The 17,357-nt window shown below is 50.9% G+C and overlaps 1 protein-coding gene across 6 annotated transcripts in view; it reads right to left on the bottom strand.

Annotated features, from left to right (window-relative positions):
- Nucleotides 1-17,357, bottom strand: part of TMCO4 (transmembrane and coiled-coil domains 4) — a 105,767-nt gene that overhangs the window by 45,520 nt on the left and 42,890 nt on the right. For all 6 annotated transcript variants that reach the window (XM_037828335.1, XM_037828332.1, XM_037828333.1 and 3 more), the window contains 6 exons: nt 16,473-16,570; nt 13,676-13,819; nt 12,712-12,831; nt 9,805-9,969; nt 9,025-9,161; nt 6,211-6,295 (listed from right to left, as the gene is read on the bottom strand). In XM_037828335.1, coding sequence (XP_037684263.1) covers nt 6,211-6,295; nt 9,025-9,161; nt 9,805-9,969; nt 12,712-12,831; nt 13,676-13,819; nt 16,473-16,569 — 748 coding nt within the window. In that variant the 5' untranslated portion in view covers nt 16,570. The remainder of the gene's footprint in view (nt 1-6,210; nt 6,296-9,024; nt 9,162-9,804; nt 9,970-12,711; nt 12,832-13,675; nt 13,820-16,472; nt 16,571-17,357) is intronic.

Below are 17,357 nucleotides of genomic sequence, written 5' to 3'. Positions count from 1 at the left end.
ACATACAAAGGTGGGCCCACTTTCTTGGCCCAAGGAGATGTCTTTGGTCCAGACCTCAGCATCCATGGTTCTGCTCGTGAAGTCATTCTTCCTCCAATTTGACCCTTTTCTGTCCCTTTTGGTCCAGGCTGGCAGTGGTTCTGCTCATATGAATCTCACATAAAACTTGTCGGCTTTGCATGTAGTTTGCAGGGGGGTCCAGACCATCAAACAAAAGGACTTTCCACAGATCCTTCCTGGATAACTACATATCCAATCCCGACTTCCAAAGAAATTGCTGACTGGTTCCATGTTCAGTTAAACACTCACATGGAGTCCTATTTTCTGGGGACTTGCTTTCTGGAAGCTCAGAGAGGTCCCTGATACAGCCACTTCTGTCCCTAGCCTCAGAACATACTCTCTGGATAGGCTCAAAATTTTCCAAACCATCAATCTCTGGTTTCTTTGTACCTACAAGTTCAGTTCTCAACTTATCCCTTTTCTCTTTCGTTTCACTATAAGCTGCAAGCAGAAACCAGGCTGCACTTTCCACATTTAGCTTGGAAATCTCCTCAGCTAAATATCACTGAGTTCATCACTTTCAAGTTCCACTTTGCATCCGACACTAGAACTCAATTTCGTCAAGTTCTCTGCCACTATAAAACAAGGATCACCTTTCCTCCAATTTCCAATAACACATCCATCATTCCCCTTTAAGGCCTCATCAGAAGTGCATTAAGCATACATATTTCTCTGAACAGTCTCTTCAGAAGAGTCTAGACTTTTCCTATAAAGCACTTCACAATTCTTCCAGCCTCTATCCATTACCCAATTCCAAAGCCATTTCTACATTTTTTGAATTCCAAAATCTATTTTCATTTCCTAGGCTGTTCAAACAAACACCATGCAATGGTTTAGTCCTTTGACTAATATGATAATAGCATCTACCTCAACACTCTACCCTCTGGACCCCAAAAAGACATGTTCTCACCACGTGCAAAATATATTCATTCCATCACAACATCCCAATAGCTTCAAGTCATTTTAGTAACAAAGCCAAGTACAAAGTCTCATCAAAATCAGTTATGGGTTGTCTTCTGTCCTGGGGCACAGTTCCCCTCTGGCTGTAGACCTGTGAAATCTAGAGAACAAGTTCTAGAAAACAAGTTATCTGTTTCCAATATACAAGGGAGGGGCAGGCATAGACAGACATTCCCACTCCAATAGGGAGAAACTGGAAGGAGAACTGGGGTCATGGGTCCCAAACACGGGTCTGAAATCCCGTGTTTCATTTATTGCCTCATGGTTTTGAGGCCAGGAAAAAGCCCAATCAAGGCATCATCAAAGCAATGCTTTCTCCCCAAAGACTGGACTTCTGGGGCTGCCTGTCAGAGATCCTCGGTCCTTGGCGCCTCTGTCCCATGGCAATGCACATGGAGGTCTCTCCTGGCCACGCCATTCTCTTCTGGGTTCCACTGACCTTCTCTCCCTGTCTGAATTTCATTCTGCTTATTCAGGACTCCAGTAATAGAGGAGTCCTTTTGAGGACCCATCCTGAATGAGATGGGCTACACCTTAACTGAAGTAACCTCTTCAAACGGTCCTACTTACAATGGGTTCACACTCACAGGAATGGATTAAGATTAAGAGCATATTTTTCTGGTACATACGGTTCCAAACCAACACATCGTCATGGAGGTGTTGTGAGAATTATGTGAGATAATATATGCAACAAGCTTAGAATTGTGCCTAGCACATGAAAGCACAGCACATGCTGTATAGATGAGTGTGTGCTTCTGCAATTACCACTATTCCCATTATTATTATTATTGGAGAGATAGCTTCCCAAGTGAGACCTGAAGAACAAGTAGGGGTTATCTAGCAAAGGAGATGGAAGAACAGAGCCCAGTTTTGAGGGGAAGCATGGTGGGTGAAGACGCTGGAAGTCATATCATGAGTGGGGCCTTGGAGCTGTGCTGAGAATTCTGGAAAATGGTGGGGGCACTGAGATAACTCAGGGTCTGCTGAGTTAGTGCCATGTGTGCATGTGCATGTGGGGGTGATCTACAGGCCATCCAGTGCTGAACCCTCCAGCTACCCCCTCTCTCCACAGCACCCTTCTCAACTGCTCAGTACCACAATCCAGAGACCTTGGCCCTTTCCCCAGCTCCTAACCAGTAAGTTCCAGCTCCTTGGCCTGGCATTTAAGACCTTGTGCCCAGGCCCCATCTGAATCTGTCAGTATTTTCCACTGTGCTACCTCCAGGTCCCCTGTCTTACGCTGCACAAACACCAGACTTCCCCTTTTCCGGAACATGTCGAGAACCCCGCCTCTGCCCATCTGGTCTGACCTTCTGGACTGCCCTTCCCTCAGCTCCACTGGACGAGGTCTGCCTATGGTTCATAGCCTAGGTCCTCTGAAAGTGCAGCCCAGTGGTGAGCAGTGAGGGCTCTGGAGCCAGACTCCCCGGGATCCAATACTGGCTCTGCCATTTAGGAGCTGTGTGGCTAACCCCTCTGCCTCAGTTTCCTCATTGGAGAAACAGGGAGAACAGCAGCACCTGCCTCACTGGGTTGCTGTGAGGATGAAATGAGAGAACAACTGTAAGTTCTCAGAGCACAGTCTGGCCCATGTGGAGTCTGCACCTGGCTCACGAGCACACGGCTTATGCTTGTTTCCACTGCCCAAAGTCAGGCTCCTCTGTTTCCCTGGGCACTCAGCATGTTGGGTGCCACAGTCAGTGGGCGACAACGCAGACCCTGCCTACCGGGGGTCTGTGGTCTCACCGGGGGCTTGAGAGTGGATACAAAATGACAAGCTCCTATATCTGAACACTTACCACATTTCTTTGTGCATAGTAGGTCTTTGGATTACAGTTCAGAGAAAGACACAAGCACTGACTAAGTGTACTCAAATCAGGGCCAAGTACTTTTGTACTGGAGAGGGTAAGTGACTTGCCCCAGGTCCCATGGCTGGTCAGAAGAAAAGCCAGGAGCCAAACCCAGGCCTGCCAAATACCAAAGCCCAAATTCTTACCAGTGAGCCATGAAGATCCAGGGGTGGGAAAGACACTGGAAGGAAAAAGCTTGGGAACCATCCCCCAAAAGGCTGTGGTGCAGCCGCTCATTGTCACTCCAACCAGCCCTGCCACCAAGAGGCCACCTGCCTCCCACTTCCCTCCCACCCACCAGCTTCCAGCCTAATCCTGGAGGCAACGGATCAGCGATCTCACTTCCAATTGCCACAGCCAAATGGTTAATGGTAATTAATTCTATTTATTCTGTAGGGGAATTGAAGGCCTGGCTTGTATTAATGATCTGAAGTTAACATGTAATTTATGCTAATTGGAGCCAAAAACATGGCTTCTCTGAATTAAGAATTGGTTCTATTAATAAAACCACGTCATTCCAGGTAATGAGGAGCCTGGCAGATGGTCTGCTGCATGGGAAGGGGGAAAGATGATTATGAAAAGAGCAAAACGATGACAGCACAGATGACGGCAACTTTCCACAGCCTCCCCAGGAGAGCTGGTTTAGAGAGGCCAGAGGACATGTGGGGTTGAGAGGCCACCAAGACCCAGCACCACCTGGAGAGGTAGGTGACCTTGACCTCTTGCTGCAGATGGGGAAAAGGATGTTCAGAGAGGCTGCGTCCTTGTCCAACCAAAGTTACACAGCTAAGCAGGGGCCAAGGCAGGATTCGAACCCAGGTCTCAGTTGACTCCCAGGTCCATGTCCTTCCCTTTACTCCTTTGTGACAGTTTGGATTATTGTTGGGCAAATAATCCCTACCCTCTCCCTCCACTGTGGGTGGACTGTGTGGCTCCCTGACCCAGGGTTTGGCCAATGCCTGGCTTTGGCCAAACGCATGTGTGGAAGATTAAAAATTGCTGCAAATTCTTTGCTGCTCTTCCCATCCAGAGGAAGAGTCTAGACCCTTGAATCTGGTCTGGCTGTGACTGGTGCTGACCAACAGAAGGTAGTGGAAGTGGTGCTGTGTGAGCTCTGGAGCCTAGGTCTTAAGAGGTCCTGCAGCTTTCACTCTTGCCCTCTTGAAACACTGCCCTGATGGCCTTGTGAAGTAGTTGGTCAAGCCAAGTGCAGGATGAGAGGTCACTGGAAGCAAGACTGAGGCACACTGGCTGACAGCCAGCACCACCTGCCAAACACACGGGTGAGGTCAGCTTGGACCTTCCAGCTGTTCCAGCTGCCCTCTGACTGCGACTGCACGAGTGAGCCCAGGCAAGAACAGACCTGCTTGGCCAACCCGCAGCACAGTGGGAAATAGCTACTGCTGTTTTAAGCCACCATGTTTGGAGAAGTTTTTGGCAGCAAGAAATAACTGCTATAGAATGCTAGTAGATGTGATATGAGCAGAAGTTTCAACTGCCCATGGCGGTTTGGCGTGGCTCTGGCATGCTGGTGATTTATCACAGGAGCAGCTTGTCAAAGGTCCTGGGACAAATATACCTGGAGCAGACCTGAGCCCAAGCCAAGACCACCCAAACTACAGCCAGAAACGGAGCCCATCCTAGATCAAACAAACCACGGCCAACCTGTAGACCTTGAGTATGAAAATACTTGTTGTAAAGAAATGGAATGAGTCATGCCCCTAAGCTCCGAGGTCTCCCCAGGCCTTCTGGGGATGCCAATGGTGAAAAGAGCATTATCAGCCCCCAACTCATCCAGAGCCCTCAGACCCAGATGACAGCTGATGTTCCCAATTCCCAGCAACTGGGCAGCAACCACATCACACGCTGAGGGTGACCGGGGCCATCTCCAGGGGTAGCCTTAGATCAGCAGAAACTGTGAAGAGCAGAAGCTGCTGACTGGCATCCTTGAACTGAATTTGGTCAACAATGGGTTTAAAAGTTTACAAAAATACTCTTCATGGGGTACCTCACTCCTGAAAAGCCATCATATGGGGTGGGTATTAAGAACTATTTCATAAGCGAGGAGGTCAGCGAGATCCTAAGTGAGAATGCTGCTGTAACGCCAGCCCCTGCTCTCCTACCTGTCCTTGGCTCTCAGGCTAGGGAGTTCCTTTCTCAGTTCCTTCTCTTGCCCTTCAGGGCCTGCCACTGCTAAGCTCTACCAGCAAGTCTCTGAGAGGCAAGAACAGTGGACCAGCCCACGCACCCCGTGCTCTTCAATTCACAGCCCCCAGCCCCCTGCCACAGGCAGCAGAGGCTGCCAGATCTGCCCTGGAAACCTCACCCACCGAGGCCGGCAGCAGTGACAAGTCCTCAATCTTCCGCTGCCTCAGCACAGAAAGGATGACACTGAACAGCATTGGGAACCAACCCCATTCCCCCAAAGGTGTCCACCTGGAACCTGGGAAGGTGACCTTATTTGGAAAAAGGGTCTCTGCAGATGTAATTAAGTAAGAATCTCAAGATGAGATTATCCTGGATTAGGATGGGTCCTAAAGCCAATGACAACTGTTCTCAGAAGAGAAGAGAAGGGAGAAGAGGAGAAGGGTTGTGAAGATGGAGGCAGATTGGAGTGACGCATCTACGAGCCAAGGAACGCGGAGGAAGGCCGGCAGCCACCGGAAGCTGAAGAGACAGGAAGGATGCTCCCTGAGGACCTTTGGAAGGAACCTGCCGACACCTGAGCTCAGACTTCTGGCCTCCAGGTTTGCAAGAGAATGAATTTCTGTTGTTTAAGCCACACAGTTCGTAGTCATTTGTTACGGCAGCCCTAGGAAACTGACAGTGTCCCAGCCATTCTGCACACTCCCAGAGCACACTCACTGTCACACTAAACCCATTTCACACATAACTTCCACTCCCAGGAACTAGAGGAAAGATGTGGTGGCCTCTGGGCTGCTGCAGTGACCGGAGGGGCTGCTGGCATTTAATACCTGAGGCCAGGTGTTGCCTGGCCATGCAGCATGTGTGTGTGTGAGTGTGTATAGATGTGCATGTGCATGTGCGTGATCTTTTCCACTCTGCTCAAAGTTCCAACATCACTCCACAGAGAAACATATGTCTGACCCTTTCTCTCCATTCAAGAAAGCACAGCAGAACAATGTCCTTATTTCAGGATAATCTTGCCTCCACTCCAATGTTTGCAGACAAAAATAAATCTTTTTCCAACACAAACTTTTAGCTATTATTTCTAAGAACTGGAGGCACACTTTGCAAGGCTTGTGACCGAGCCTCCAGCCTGGGGGTGGGGGATGAGCTTGGGAAGGGGTTTTCATCTGAGACAATGAGCCAGACTCACCTTTCTCCTGAGCCATCTCTTGCAGACAGAAGTAGATGACTCTGGCTCCTAGGCTGAAGCCGATCAAGGTGACGGGTCGCTGGCCCTGGGGGAGAAAGCACATAGGTGTCTGGAGGGAGAACAGCCAATTCCCACGAAGCATCGGCCCCGGAACACTCCACAGCGCTGTCTGGGCTTTGTGAATCATGCATGTGCTATTTCTGGTCCCTGAGTTCCGATGTCTGAATCAGGAGATGCAGGGCCTCATTTATGTGGGAGTGCACCTGCCGATGGAACTGGCTTCCTCCAGGGCTGACAGGCAGCTTCCGGCTGGGTTAATTCCCTTTCATCTCAAACCATTATCCAGCCCCTTCTCCCTTCTGCGGGAGACAGGGCCAATTACAGGAGCTCCTGGCCCGGCCTCACCTACCTTTTGGCAAATGACCGCAGTGAAGTGTGACAGCCTCTGGAGCCGGGGAGTTTAGGAGGAAAGCACCCCGGGTGCAAAGAGTTATATACGGGAAGGACAACTGTTCTGCTTCCAGATAGGAAGGTGGGACGTGAAATATTGGCTTTAAATTACAACGAGAAGGCAGTAAGTCAGATGTAAAGATGTAAAGAGGAACTCTGACTAAAGACTAAAAGACAACTCACGGTTAAAGAAGGCTCCAAAGAAAAAGGAAGTTATCTGGGGTATTTGGGTATAAGTCCCACATGGAAGGAGAGCGGAGGGGCAGATGAGCACTGGAGGTCGAGCCCAGCATTACAAGTCTAGCCCTTTTCCTAATTTTTTTGTGCCAATACATGTGTCCCTCTCCACTTACTACAACAGAAAAATCCCCCATTTGAATTCTGTAGGAACTCTGTGGCAAAGGCTGCTAATTGTCTCCCAATATCCATTCTCCCTTTTGTCCTCTGTGAATAGAATTCCTGAAGTTTCCCAGGCTCCCTTGTAGCTAGGTGTGGCCATGAGGCTGAGTCCTGGCCGCAGGATGGGAGGTGAGGTGAGAGGTGTGACCTGTAGCCATGCCCTTCATTTCCACCTTCCTACTTCCCAGCGGCTGGAATGGGATGAGCACCAGACCTGCCTTGGACCACCAGAGAGAAGCAAGGATGCAAGGCAGTGAGATCGTGGGGGTATGGGCCCCTGATCCTGTGAGGCTGCCTTATAATGCCCCCTCCCCGAAGAATGGCCACGTTCTAACTCTCAGAACCTGTGAATGTGCACTTATAAGGTGGAAGGGTCTTTGCAGATGTGAGAAGTTAAGGACAGGGAGATGGGGAGAATGTCCTGGATTATCTGGGTAGGGACTAGTGGAATCACAAGGGTCCTCATGAGAGAGAGGCACGAGGAGTCAGAGTGGATGATGTGACAACAGAAGCAAAGGGCTAGAGATGTGAAGAAGCTATGCTGCTGGCTTTGAAGATGGAAGAAGGGTGCCCCGAGCCCAAGGATGGAGGTGAGTTCTGGAAGCTAGAAAAGACAAGGAAATGGATTCTGCTCTGGAGCCTCCAGAAAGGAACAGAACTCTACAGGCACATTTTAGACTTCTGACCTCCACAACTATACGGCAATGCATTTATGTTGTTTTAAGCCACTAAGGTTTGGGGTCATTTGCTTCAGCAGCCATGGGAAACTGATACACGTCATACTGCCCTGGCTGCTCAAGCCAGACTATTTCATGGGAGAGAACACACTTCCATCTTGTTTGAGCCAGTGCCATTTTGGTCTTCTTAGGCAGCCAAACTTGCTATGAGACTTCTCTATTTCTTTTGGCAAAGATACAGGGATTGGATGGGGGTTACCAGTTTCTCAGGCAACTTACCACCATGGCAGAGACTGCTGGTTGCCCTCAGTATCCGTCCTCCCTTTGCCCACAGTAATGGAATTTGGGTTGAGCCCACAGCCACCCTGAATAAAGATGACACTTCCCAGCTCGTGTGGCAGGTAGGTACGATCGTAGGACTAGGGTCTGGCCAATGAGACATTGGCAGAAACGCTAGAAGGCCTTTGGTCTTTCCCCGACATCCCTGCCTTTCTCCTCCCACCTGGAGCACAGAGGCCGCCACTTGGACCATGAGGTCAAGACCACGAACAGCAGAGCCCAAGATTGTGGGACCTGGGCCTCCGGCGCCAGGCACACCACCCCATTCTCACCCTGGATGTGAGAAACACACGTCCATCTGCTGAAGCCGCTGTTACTTTTGATTTTCTCCCACTTGCAGCCAACAAAACAAAACAAAACAAAACAAAAAACAAAACAAAAAGAACCCTAACAATACAGCCATCTCTGCAACTATTTCTCAAATGTTGTCTCCATTGGAGTCAAGTGTATTTAGAAGGGGGCAGTTTTGTTTCCTCACTGAGTATATCTTTACTGGATTCAAATTTTAGAAGTATTATGGTGATTTACTCAGTAGCTTTTCTCTTCTAGGAAGGCACACCCTGGCCACCAGGAGATGGGAATTCTGAATATAGCCAGCAGGTATGTGGTCTTAGTAACTTTGCTGGCTACACCTCAGACTGAGTCAGAGGTTTCCATTGAAATTTCACCCAAATAAGCCCAGCCGCTATTGCTAAACTCCTTAACTAAAAGCCACTTTTGCTTCTGCTCTAGTCCCTTCTGTGTTCACACTTGCAAATATCCTTGTTATCCAGCCCTCACCACATTGCCTGCTGGAGACGCACAGTCTTTGAGTCACACTGGTCTGTCCTGGGATACTTCTACCACCTGAACTGCAGGGGCAGGGAGACTACCAATCCCCAAAGCCACTGGGCCACCTCCCAGCAGACTTGGCCCCCTCCTACCCCCACCCACAGGCATTCCCAGGTACCTGCTGCCGGGAGAGCAGGATGTGGGCCAGGTGCTTGCCGACCTCCGCGGACCGATGGAGGCACACACCCCAGGGATTGTCTATAACGTTGGCGACAGTGAGGAGTGAAGCTGGCCAGGTCAGGGCAGCCACGATGCCTGGGGAGGTGAGGTATCAGTGATGAAGGGAGAGGGGGCCCTTCTGGGGAAGTGATCAGGTAATGGATGGATGCTTTTTCAGTGAACACACGCAGACTCCCTAACTTGAACTTCCAAGTTTTCCAAGGGTTGTCAACAGGCAAAAAAGCTCAAGCATTTCTGAGGCAGGGACTAGTCCCCTCTGCTCAAGCACCTGCCATGTGCAAGATTCCAAAGATGGCCCCAATTTGTTACCCCACCCCATATCCTCCCATTCTGCCTCATAACTCTGCCTTGCCTAGATCAGTTAACAGATGGCAACCCAGAGACATGAGCAGTCCTAGCTAAGATCAGCCAACCCCAGCCTCATGACTTGTGAGATATGACGACAAATGATTATTTTAAGCCACTGAGCTTTGGGGTGGCTCGTTACGCAGCAATAGCTAGCTGGTACATTATGTGATAATGTGGTTTGCTGTTTATCTGTTTCTTCCCCATAAAGACCCTGAACTTCTCACAGACAGGAATGCAGCCTTAACCTCTGTGTGTCGCTAATACCCACCATAGTGCCTGCTCTCTGGGGACCTCAGGCATGCAAAGGCACGGTGCCAGTGTCGGAGGGGAACAGGGGGCATGCTGTTGGTGGGGGGAGGTAGAGGCTTACCAGACAGCACTGTGTACTTCAGGGCCTCCTGGGCCACCATGTTGGCAAGGCCACTGAGGATGGTCTCCAGGGCGTTGCCGAGCTCCATCAGGTACTTGGCCTCCCAGGCCAGGCAGTACTGCTCGCGGCTGTGGGCCAGGGCAGCCCAGGGGGCGCTGAAGGTGCCTGGGGAAAACGCAGGTAGCTGGAATCTCTCCTGTCTGCGGCAGAAGAGGTCCCACCCCACCTTCCCAGGCAGGCAGGAGGGCTCACCCTTTGGGGTGGGGGAGACATGAGGCCCTGCCTGCCCATGGGTGGCAGGTATTAGCAGAGCAGACAGAGCACAGCACCACCCCATGAGTTAGCAGTCTGGGGTTCGAATCCCAACATTCATCAGTAGCTGGGTGACCTTAGGCACATCATATCCCACCTTGAGCCTCACTTTGTTAATCTGCGAAGTGGGGAGAGTAACATTTACCTCCCTTCATAGGGTAGCTATAAGAATTCAGTGTTTGAACTGCTGTTAGTATAGTACTTTACTATTTTATTAATAGCACAGCAAAATAAAGTGTGATTTTCTCTCACTCTGCAGTAATCCTGGAATCAGAGAGTTCAATACAGCTTAGCTCACCTCATTCATAAATTCATTCATTCTTTCCACAAACATTAACCTGTACCTGACCATGCCAGGTCCTGAGCTTGACCCTGAGGATACAGAGAACTATCACAGTAGGTAACGTTTAGTGAGCACAAGCTAAATGCTGGGAGCTCTGTGTGAGCCTTTTACATGGACTCTTTCATTTAATCCTTTCCACAGTCTCTGAAATAGGTTCTATGATTAGTCTCATTTTACAGCTGAGGAAACTGAGTCAAATAGATGAAAGAGCTCTCAGTTCAGGGAGGGCGAGGGACCCGTGAACATCACATAGTGAGAGAGTCAATACTGGGAGGAGGAGAGGGGGCGGGGGGAGCCCAGGGGGCACCTAAGCTGACTGCATCCATTTCTGCCAGCGGCTGAGTGACCTATTCAAAACCCACTCCCCTCCCACCCCTGTTTAAAATCCTCTAGTACTTCTGGATCTTATAGCCTACATAAGCTTCCCTTGTTTACTCCCATTTGCCCAGTTTAACTGGATCTCCCACGGGGAGCCCTCCCGGCCCCTCTTACTGGATCACATGCTCCCTGCACCTTTCTGCCATAAACTCTCATCAGTCTGTGATCACACACTGCTTTGGCATCATCTGTTTAATGCGTGTCCTTCCCAAAGTCTTTTTTGCCAAACATTATATTCCCAAAGCCTAGTGATGTGGCATGTAGTAGGCACTCATAAAACACAAAGAGTGAATGAACAGAGACAGAATTCCAGAAGCTTCAGGTTCTGTACATTAACCATCGCCCTCCAGCTCTCAGAGCCAAAGTCCTTGCAGGCTGCTACGTGGCCAAAAGACAACCCCGGGGCTGCTCCTTCCCCCTCTGTGGGAGGGACTGTATCACAGCTCTGCAACAATTCAGGGATTGTCTCTAATTACGAATCAGGCGACAGCCAGTCCCAGAGAGGTGGTGGGCTCAGAAGGGGGAGAACACCGCCGGCCCTGGCACTGGGCTGGGCTCTGCACCCAGCTGGGCAGTCCCTGGCTGGGTGACACTCAGCGAGGCACGCTGTCCTCCAGGGTCTCGGACTCTGCGCCTTTAAAGATGGAATAATAATGTCTGACCCACACTGTGTGGTGAGAGGCTGTATGGAAAGCACCATATAAACTGTAAAGGGCTGCACTGCATTGTATTGCCCACGGCCAACAACATGGGCTGCTGAGCCAGGAAGAATGGGAGTGAGTCTCCCCCGGCCCTGAGTGGCTGGGTGGCCCTGGGCAGCCCTTATGAGCCTCAGATTCCTCGTCTGTGAAACGGGGGTGAATGATGCCCACCCTTTGGGTCAATATCCTTGACGAACTAAGGGAGATGATAGTTGCACAATGGTTGGATTAGTGCTGAGATGTTCAGGATTCTCCGGCTCACCCTGTTCTATTGCAAAGGGGAGCTGGCGGTGGCCTTGGTGTGTGGCCTCAGTGCTGCCCTGGTTTGAAGCCCCCCAGACCACACACATTCAAGTTAGAGAGGTAAAGGGAACTAACGTTTGTGGCATGCCAACTAGGAGCCAGGAGTTGTGGGTGCCTTCCACACGTCATCACGTTTAATTTAATCTTCATAGCAACCCTGAAGGGCAGGACTAACTTGTTCCACTTTACAAATGAAGTAGCCGAGGTACAGAGAGGTTAAGTAACTTCCCTGAGGTCACACAGCCAAGACTTAACTGATCTCTCACCTATGTACTTGAAGTCCTTTGCTATCTTCCACTCTTAGGATAAATTCAGCCCCCTCAGCACAGCTCACATGATCCTGTGTGATGCGGGCCCTGCTGACTCTCCTGCCTTCTGGCTCCCTGCTCTGTGCTCCTTCTGTTTCCTTCATACCACTGAGTCTGCATATACTGCCCCTTTGCTTGGTATGCACATCTAGCTCCTGCTTTGTTTACCTGGCTAACTCCCAGCCATCCCTGAGAGTAAATGTCACTTCCTACAGGAAGTTTTTTTCCATTCCCCAGAAACACCTAGTGTTTTCCCTACTGTGCCATCCATAAAGCTACCCCGTAATTACTTCCTCAGTGCTGTCTTCAGCCATGCTTGCGCTGCTCACCACTGAGCCCCTGTTAAGTACAGTACTCTACAAATACTGCTGAATGGTAGGGAATAAAGTCACCCCCTTCTCTGAGCCTCAGTTTTTTCCTCTACAAAATGCGGTTCCCAATTCCCACCCCGCAGAGGCATACATGGGCAAGAGCCTAGCCCAGGGCCTGGTCCACAGCAGCAGGCCCAGCTCAGCCAACACCCCCTTCCCATCCTGCTCTGCCCCCACCCTCTGGTTCTCACGGTATTTGCCGGATGCAAGCCACCCCGTGATGGCAATGGTGATGTGCAGCTGCCTGCCCTCTGTCAGAGGCAGGAATGCGAACTCTTCAATGGCCCCGACACGCTTCTTCATCTTGTATCCTGGAGACCCAGACATGAGAACGAGAATGGAGGTGACTGAGGGGCCCCGGGGAACTTTAGGTAGATCAGCCCATTTGGTGAGCACTGACTGTGCCCTGACCCTGGACAAATGCCATTTCATTTTTGATCTCATTAAGGTAGGTGCCACTGTTGTCCCCAGTTACAGACGAGGGTTAGAGGCTGCCCAAGGCTGCCAGCCCCTGAGCGGCAGATTCGGGGTGTGAACTCGGGCTCTTAGCCACTGCTCCGTCCTGACTCAGTTGGTTTTCCATTTTCTTTCCTGCCTACACATTTCAGGGCTGTCGTATACTCCTCTCAGTAAAACTGGAACAAACTGACTAGGAGCTGATTTTCAAGCGGGAAATGGGAGTTGAAAAGGGATCTCAGTGTGTGATAGGGCTTCTGACATTTATGATTTGGAAAAACTCCTCCGATGAAGCTGGTAAATGAAGAGCAGCCATGTGCTCTCTAATACGAGAGGCCCAAACGTCTCTGAGGCAGCCTGCCTGGAAACTGTCCAATGAAGTGCTCCTTACGGAACAGCAGCAGGCAGGTGTGATCAGGTCCTATGTCACGCAGCAGGTGCATGAGGTGACGGCCAGTTTTCTCAAACTCAGCCCTGACCCTGGCCCACGGTGAGCTACCAGTGCAGCTCTCTGCAGTGCTGCTGCGAGTCCTGGCAGGGCTGTGACCCAGGGTGAGGAGAGCCATACCCTGCTGTCTCTACCCCCTGGGGGCCATCGCTGATGGGAGTCCAGGTGCGTCCTTTAGGAGCTGGGCCACCCTGGGATGTTCAACCAGGTGGCCCCTACTCACCCCCACATACACCCTTTTTGAGCCTTACCTGTCAGGCCAGCTCCAGCTGCACCAAACAGGGAGGTCAAGACAGCTATGCCAGCCACTGAGCCCAGAGCCGCAGCCCCAGCGCTGCCAATGATCGTTGCAGCTCCTGCGGCAACGAGGGGGGCAGCCAGACCACCAGTCACTCCTGCAGGGAAAGCAGCCCACGGAGGGCAAAGGTGGAAGTGAGGACGTGGCCTGCTGTGCTCCTCCTGCAACAGCTGCCCACTGCCTTCCACAGAAGCTTCTAGCAATACTAATCATCACACTTTCTACTGACCAGGCACCCACAAGGTGCCAGGCACTTGCTAACATATAAGTTACGTCACTGCATCCTCAGGACATTATCCCCATTTTCTAGATAAGGATGGGAGGCAGAATTATAGCCCCCCCCAGGGAGGCCCCTCCTAATGCCTGGACTTGTGAATGTGTGACTTGACATGGCAAAAGGGACTTTGCAGGTGTGATTAGGTCAAGGATCCCGAGGTGCTGAGATGACCCTGGATCATCTGGGTGGGCCCAGTGTGCTCCCAGGCCCTTATAAGAGGGAGGCAGGAGGGTTGGAGTCAGAGGAGACCTGACAGTGGAAGCGGAGTCATGCGGGGCCATGAGCCAAGGAAAGCAGGCAGCCTCTAGAAGCCGGAAAAAAAAGGAAACAGAATGCCCCCTTGAGCCTCCAGAAGGAATGCAGCCCCACTGGCATCTTGATTTTAGCCCAGTGAGACTCATTTTGGACTTCTGACCTCCAGGAGTTTAAGATAAATTTGTATTGTTTTAAGCTACTAAGTTTGTGGTAATTTGTTAAAGCAACAATAGAAAGTCAATGCTCAGAGATATTCAGAGAAAGAAAGGATATTTTTCTAGTAGGCTGTAGATTCATTGCATTCGAGGAACATGTACCGAGCATCCACTAGGTGCCAGGAATTTAAACGCTGGATGACGGCCCCTCACACCTGTGCTGCTTCTTCATCGTTCTGACCCTCTCGGGCTCCTCAACTCTCTAAGCATGGCCACCGTTTATCTTTTCCTTCATCAGCTGCTTCTTGCCCGAGATCTCAGAGGGCCAGCTGCCCAAGAAGCCACCTGGACAGGGCACAGAGCCCACCTCCTATCCTGGAAGATATTCCCTCAGGCTGCAAATGTCATGGAGATGGATTGTTGGAAAGCTGGGGGAGGGCACAGGAAGTGGCAGATGGGAAGAGGGTTCTGAAGGGTTAGGCTTCACACACAGTGTGCTCAATAAATATCTGTTGGATGAATATAGAAACTATGAATATTTTTATGCTGTTCTATAGCTTTCAAAGTACATTCATGTATATCACCTCATCTGAGATTACCTTGAGGAAGGAGGAGCTAAAAGAGAAGGAGATAAAGCCAAGTGAGTAGAATAAAGTCACCACAAGAAAGGTCTTATATGCCTGTTATCAGTCAAGAGAGGACAGACTTTGCTGTAGTAACAAACTACCCCCCATCTCGGTGGTTTAACACAACAAAGGCTTATTTCTAGCTCATGTTGCCAGTCCATTGTGGGTTGGCTTGGAAGCTTTTTTCATCACGGTGACTCAGGACCCAGGCTGATGTCACAGCCCCAAATGTTGCTGGTCTCTATGCCTGAGAGCTTGGGGGGCCTGAAACTCAAATTAAATGCTCTGGTCTAGAAGTGACATAATATTACTTCTGCCCAAAGCTCACTGGCTGGTACTAGTCACATGGCCACACACCGGGGGTGGGGGGTGGCGTGGCAAGAAGGGCAAGGTCACCGAGTGTCTGGAAGGAAGGGGGACACACTTGGTGAACAGCATTAATGACCCCCACAATGCAGTGGCCACAGGGAGTCATTAAAGGCTTCTGAGCAGGAGCATGGCAGGACCTGGGCTGTGCTTCAAAAAGGTCAAGAAAGGGTAGGTTGGGAAAGATGGAGAGGAAAGATCTGTTTGGGTAGAGGGGAGAAATGAGGAGAACACTGGGATAAGAACAGCTGAGTAGACCCCTGAATTACTCCCATGATCCCCTTGGGTGAGCGCCTGGAAGCCATGTTTGCGTATGACACGTCCCCTGCCCCGGCCACGTGGGCCAATCCTTGCTTAGGAATCTGTAATGAAGCCCCAGAGAGGGCAGTCAGTCCCTCCTTGTGGCTGGACTTGGGATCCACGGTCCTAGGGGCTGTGGATGGCCTCTTCCACTGTTCACTGAGAAAGTGGAGGCACGGAGAAAGACAGAAATGAGGCAAAGAAATGAGCCGAGGTTCCTGGAATCCTCCCGCCCGGGCCAGCTGTGCTCCTCCCCTCAGGCCCTGTGGGAGCCTCTGGACCCTCCTGCAAACTCCCTTTTGATGCTGGAGTCAGCCAAGTGGGTTTCTGTTCCTGGCGATCAATGCCTTACAGAGACACTGTGGAGGAAGAGTGACGAGGGTGTGGGTGAGTCATTTATCTGAAGAAAAGGAACCTAAGAGAAGTCAAAGGGCTCATCCTGGGTGAGGGGTGGAAAGTGGAGGTTAGTGCTAAGGGAGCTGGAGACCCCAGAAGAAAGTAGAGCTGGGAAAAGAGGAGTCTGGTGCTAGAGTCTGGGCTGGAGTGCAGTGGACTTAAATGGAAGCAGAAGGCTGGGCACTTAGTAGGGGGAGGCTGCAAAACTGGCCGAGGGAGTTCCCTGGTCACTGGAGGCTCTCTGGGGTGGGCAGTCCTCGCCCCCATCTTGGGGTCCCCTCCCAGCTGACTCCCCTGAACTCTTCCCTCTCCCTTCGGCGTGCGTCTCCAGCCCGGCACAGTCCTGGTCCGCGGCCACACCGGTGCTGGCCTTACCAATCGCCGCTCCGCCTCCGACGGTCGCCAGGCCTATCAGGAGGTAGCGCTTCCACTTCCTCCGGTTTTCTCTCTTCTTCCGGGATGCCTCGGCCATTCTGGCGGGAAAGAGGCTGGTCTCTAGGGACAGTTGTGCCGGGGACCCCTTGAGGTCTCCCCTGCTTCACCAACCCCCAAACTGGGCTCAATGCTGGGTCCTCTGTCATGCAGAGGGAGGTTACCAAAGTCACCCTGGCCCTGACGGTGATTTTAGAAAGCCGACAACACCACCTGCCTTCGTTTTGGCTAAGCCACGAAAGTTTGTTAAAGATTTACACATGAACTATCAAAATAAAAATGGTATGTGGTTTGGATACATAAAAAAAAAGAAAAAGCCGACAACATTCTGAAACCCAGCTGGGGGATCCCGGTGCGTGGGATGTGCTACTTACCCAAAGGATCCATCCTAAAGGGGTTGCAATTTGGATAATGAAAAGACAAAAAAAGATAATAACAACAGCAAAAGAAGCACAAAAACTATCTTTAAACAGATGGACCCTGAACAAGTGCAAAACAGAAGCACAGACTCGAGCCCCCCAGTTGCCTCCCGTCTCCCACCCCTCCAGGCTGATCCCACTTCACTCTAGGACATTTGGAAAACAATTTCCTTCAGAATAATCATTTTGCAGATGGGTTAGAGAAATGTCTGCACTGGAGAATTTGGCCTTGGAGCAATATCTCAAATCATTCAGACTTGATTTAAAAGCTATAAATCAAGCCAGAGGAGAGCATCTGGAGTGAATCCAGAGCATGGCTGCAGTGAGCACCCGGTTTTCCTGTGGGTGCTTCAGCCGGCCCCTGGGGGCTTCAGGCAACCAGGAGTAAGAGGAGAGACTGCAGGCGGGG

This window comes from Choloepus didactylus, chromosome 2, assembly GCF_015220235.1.
Source record: "Choloepus didactylus isolate mChoDid1 chromosome 2, mChoDid1.pri, whole genome shotgun sequence".
In the NCBI taxonomy this organism is placed as follows: Eukaryota; Metazoa; Chordata; class Mammalia; order Pilosa; family Megalonychidae; genus Choloepus; species Choloepus didactylus.
This window is presented reverse-complemented; position numbering and strand designations above follow the sequence as displayed.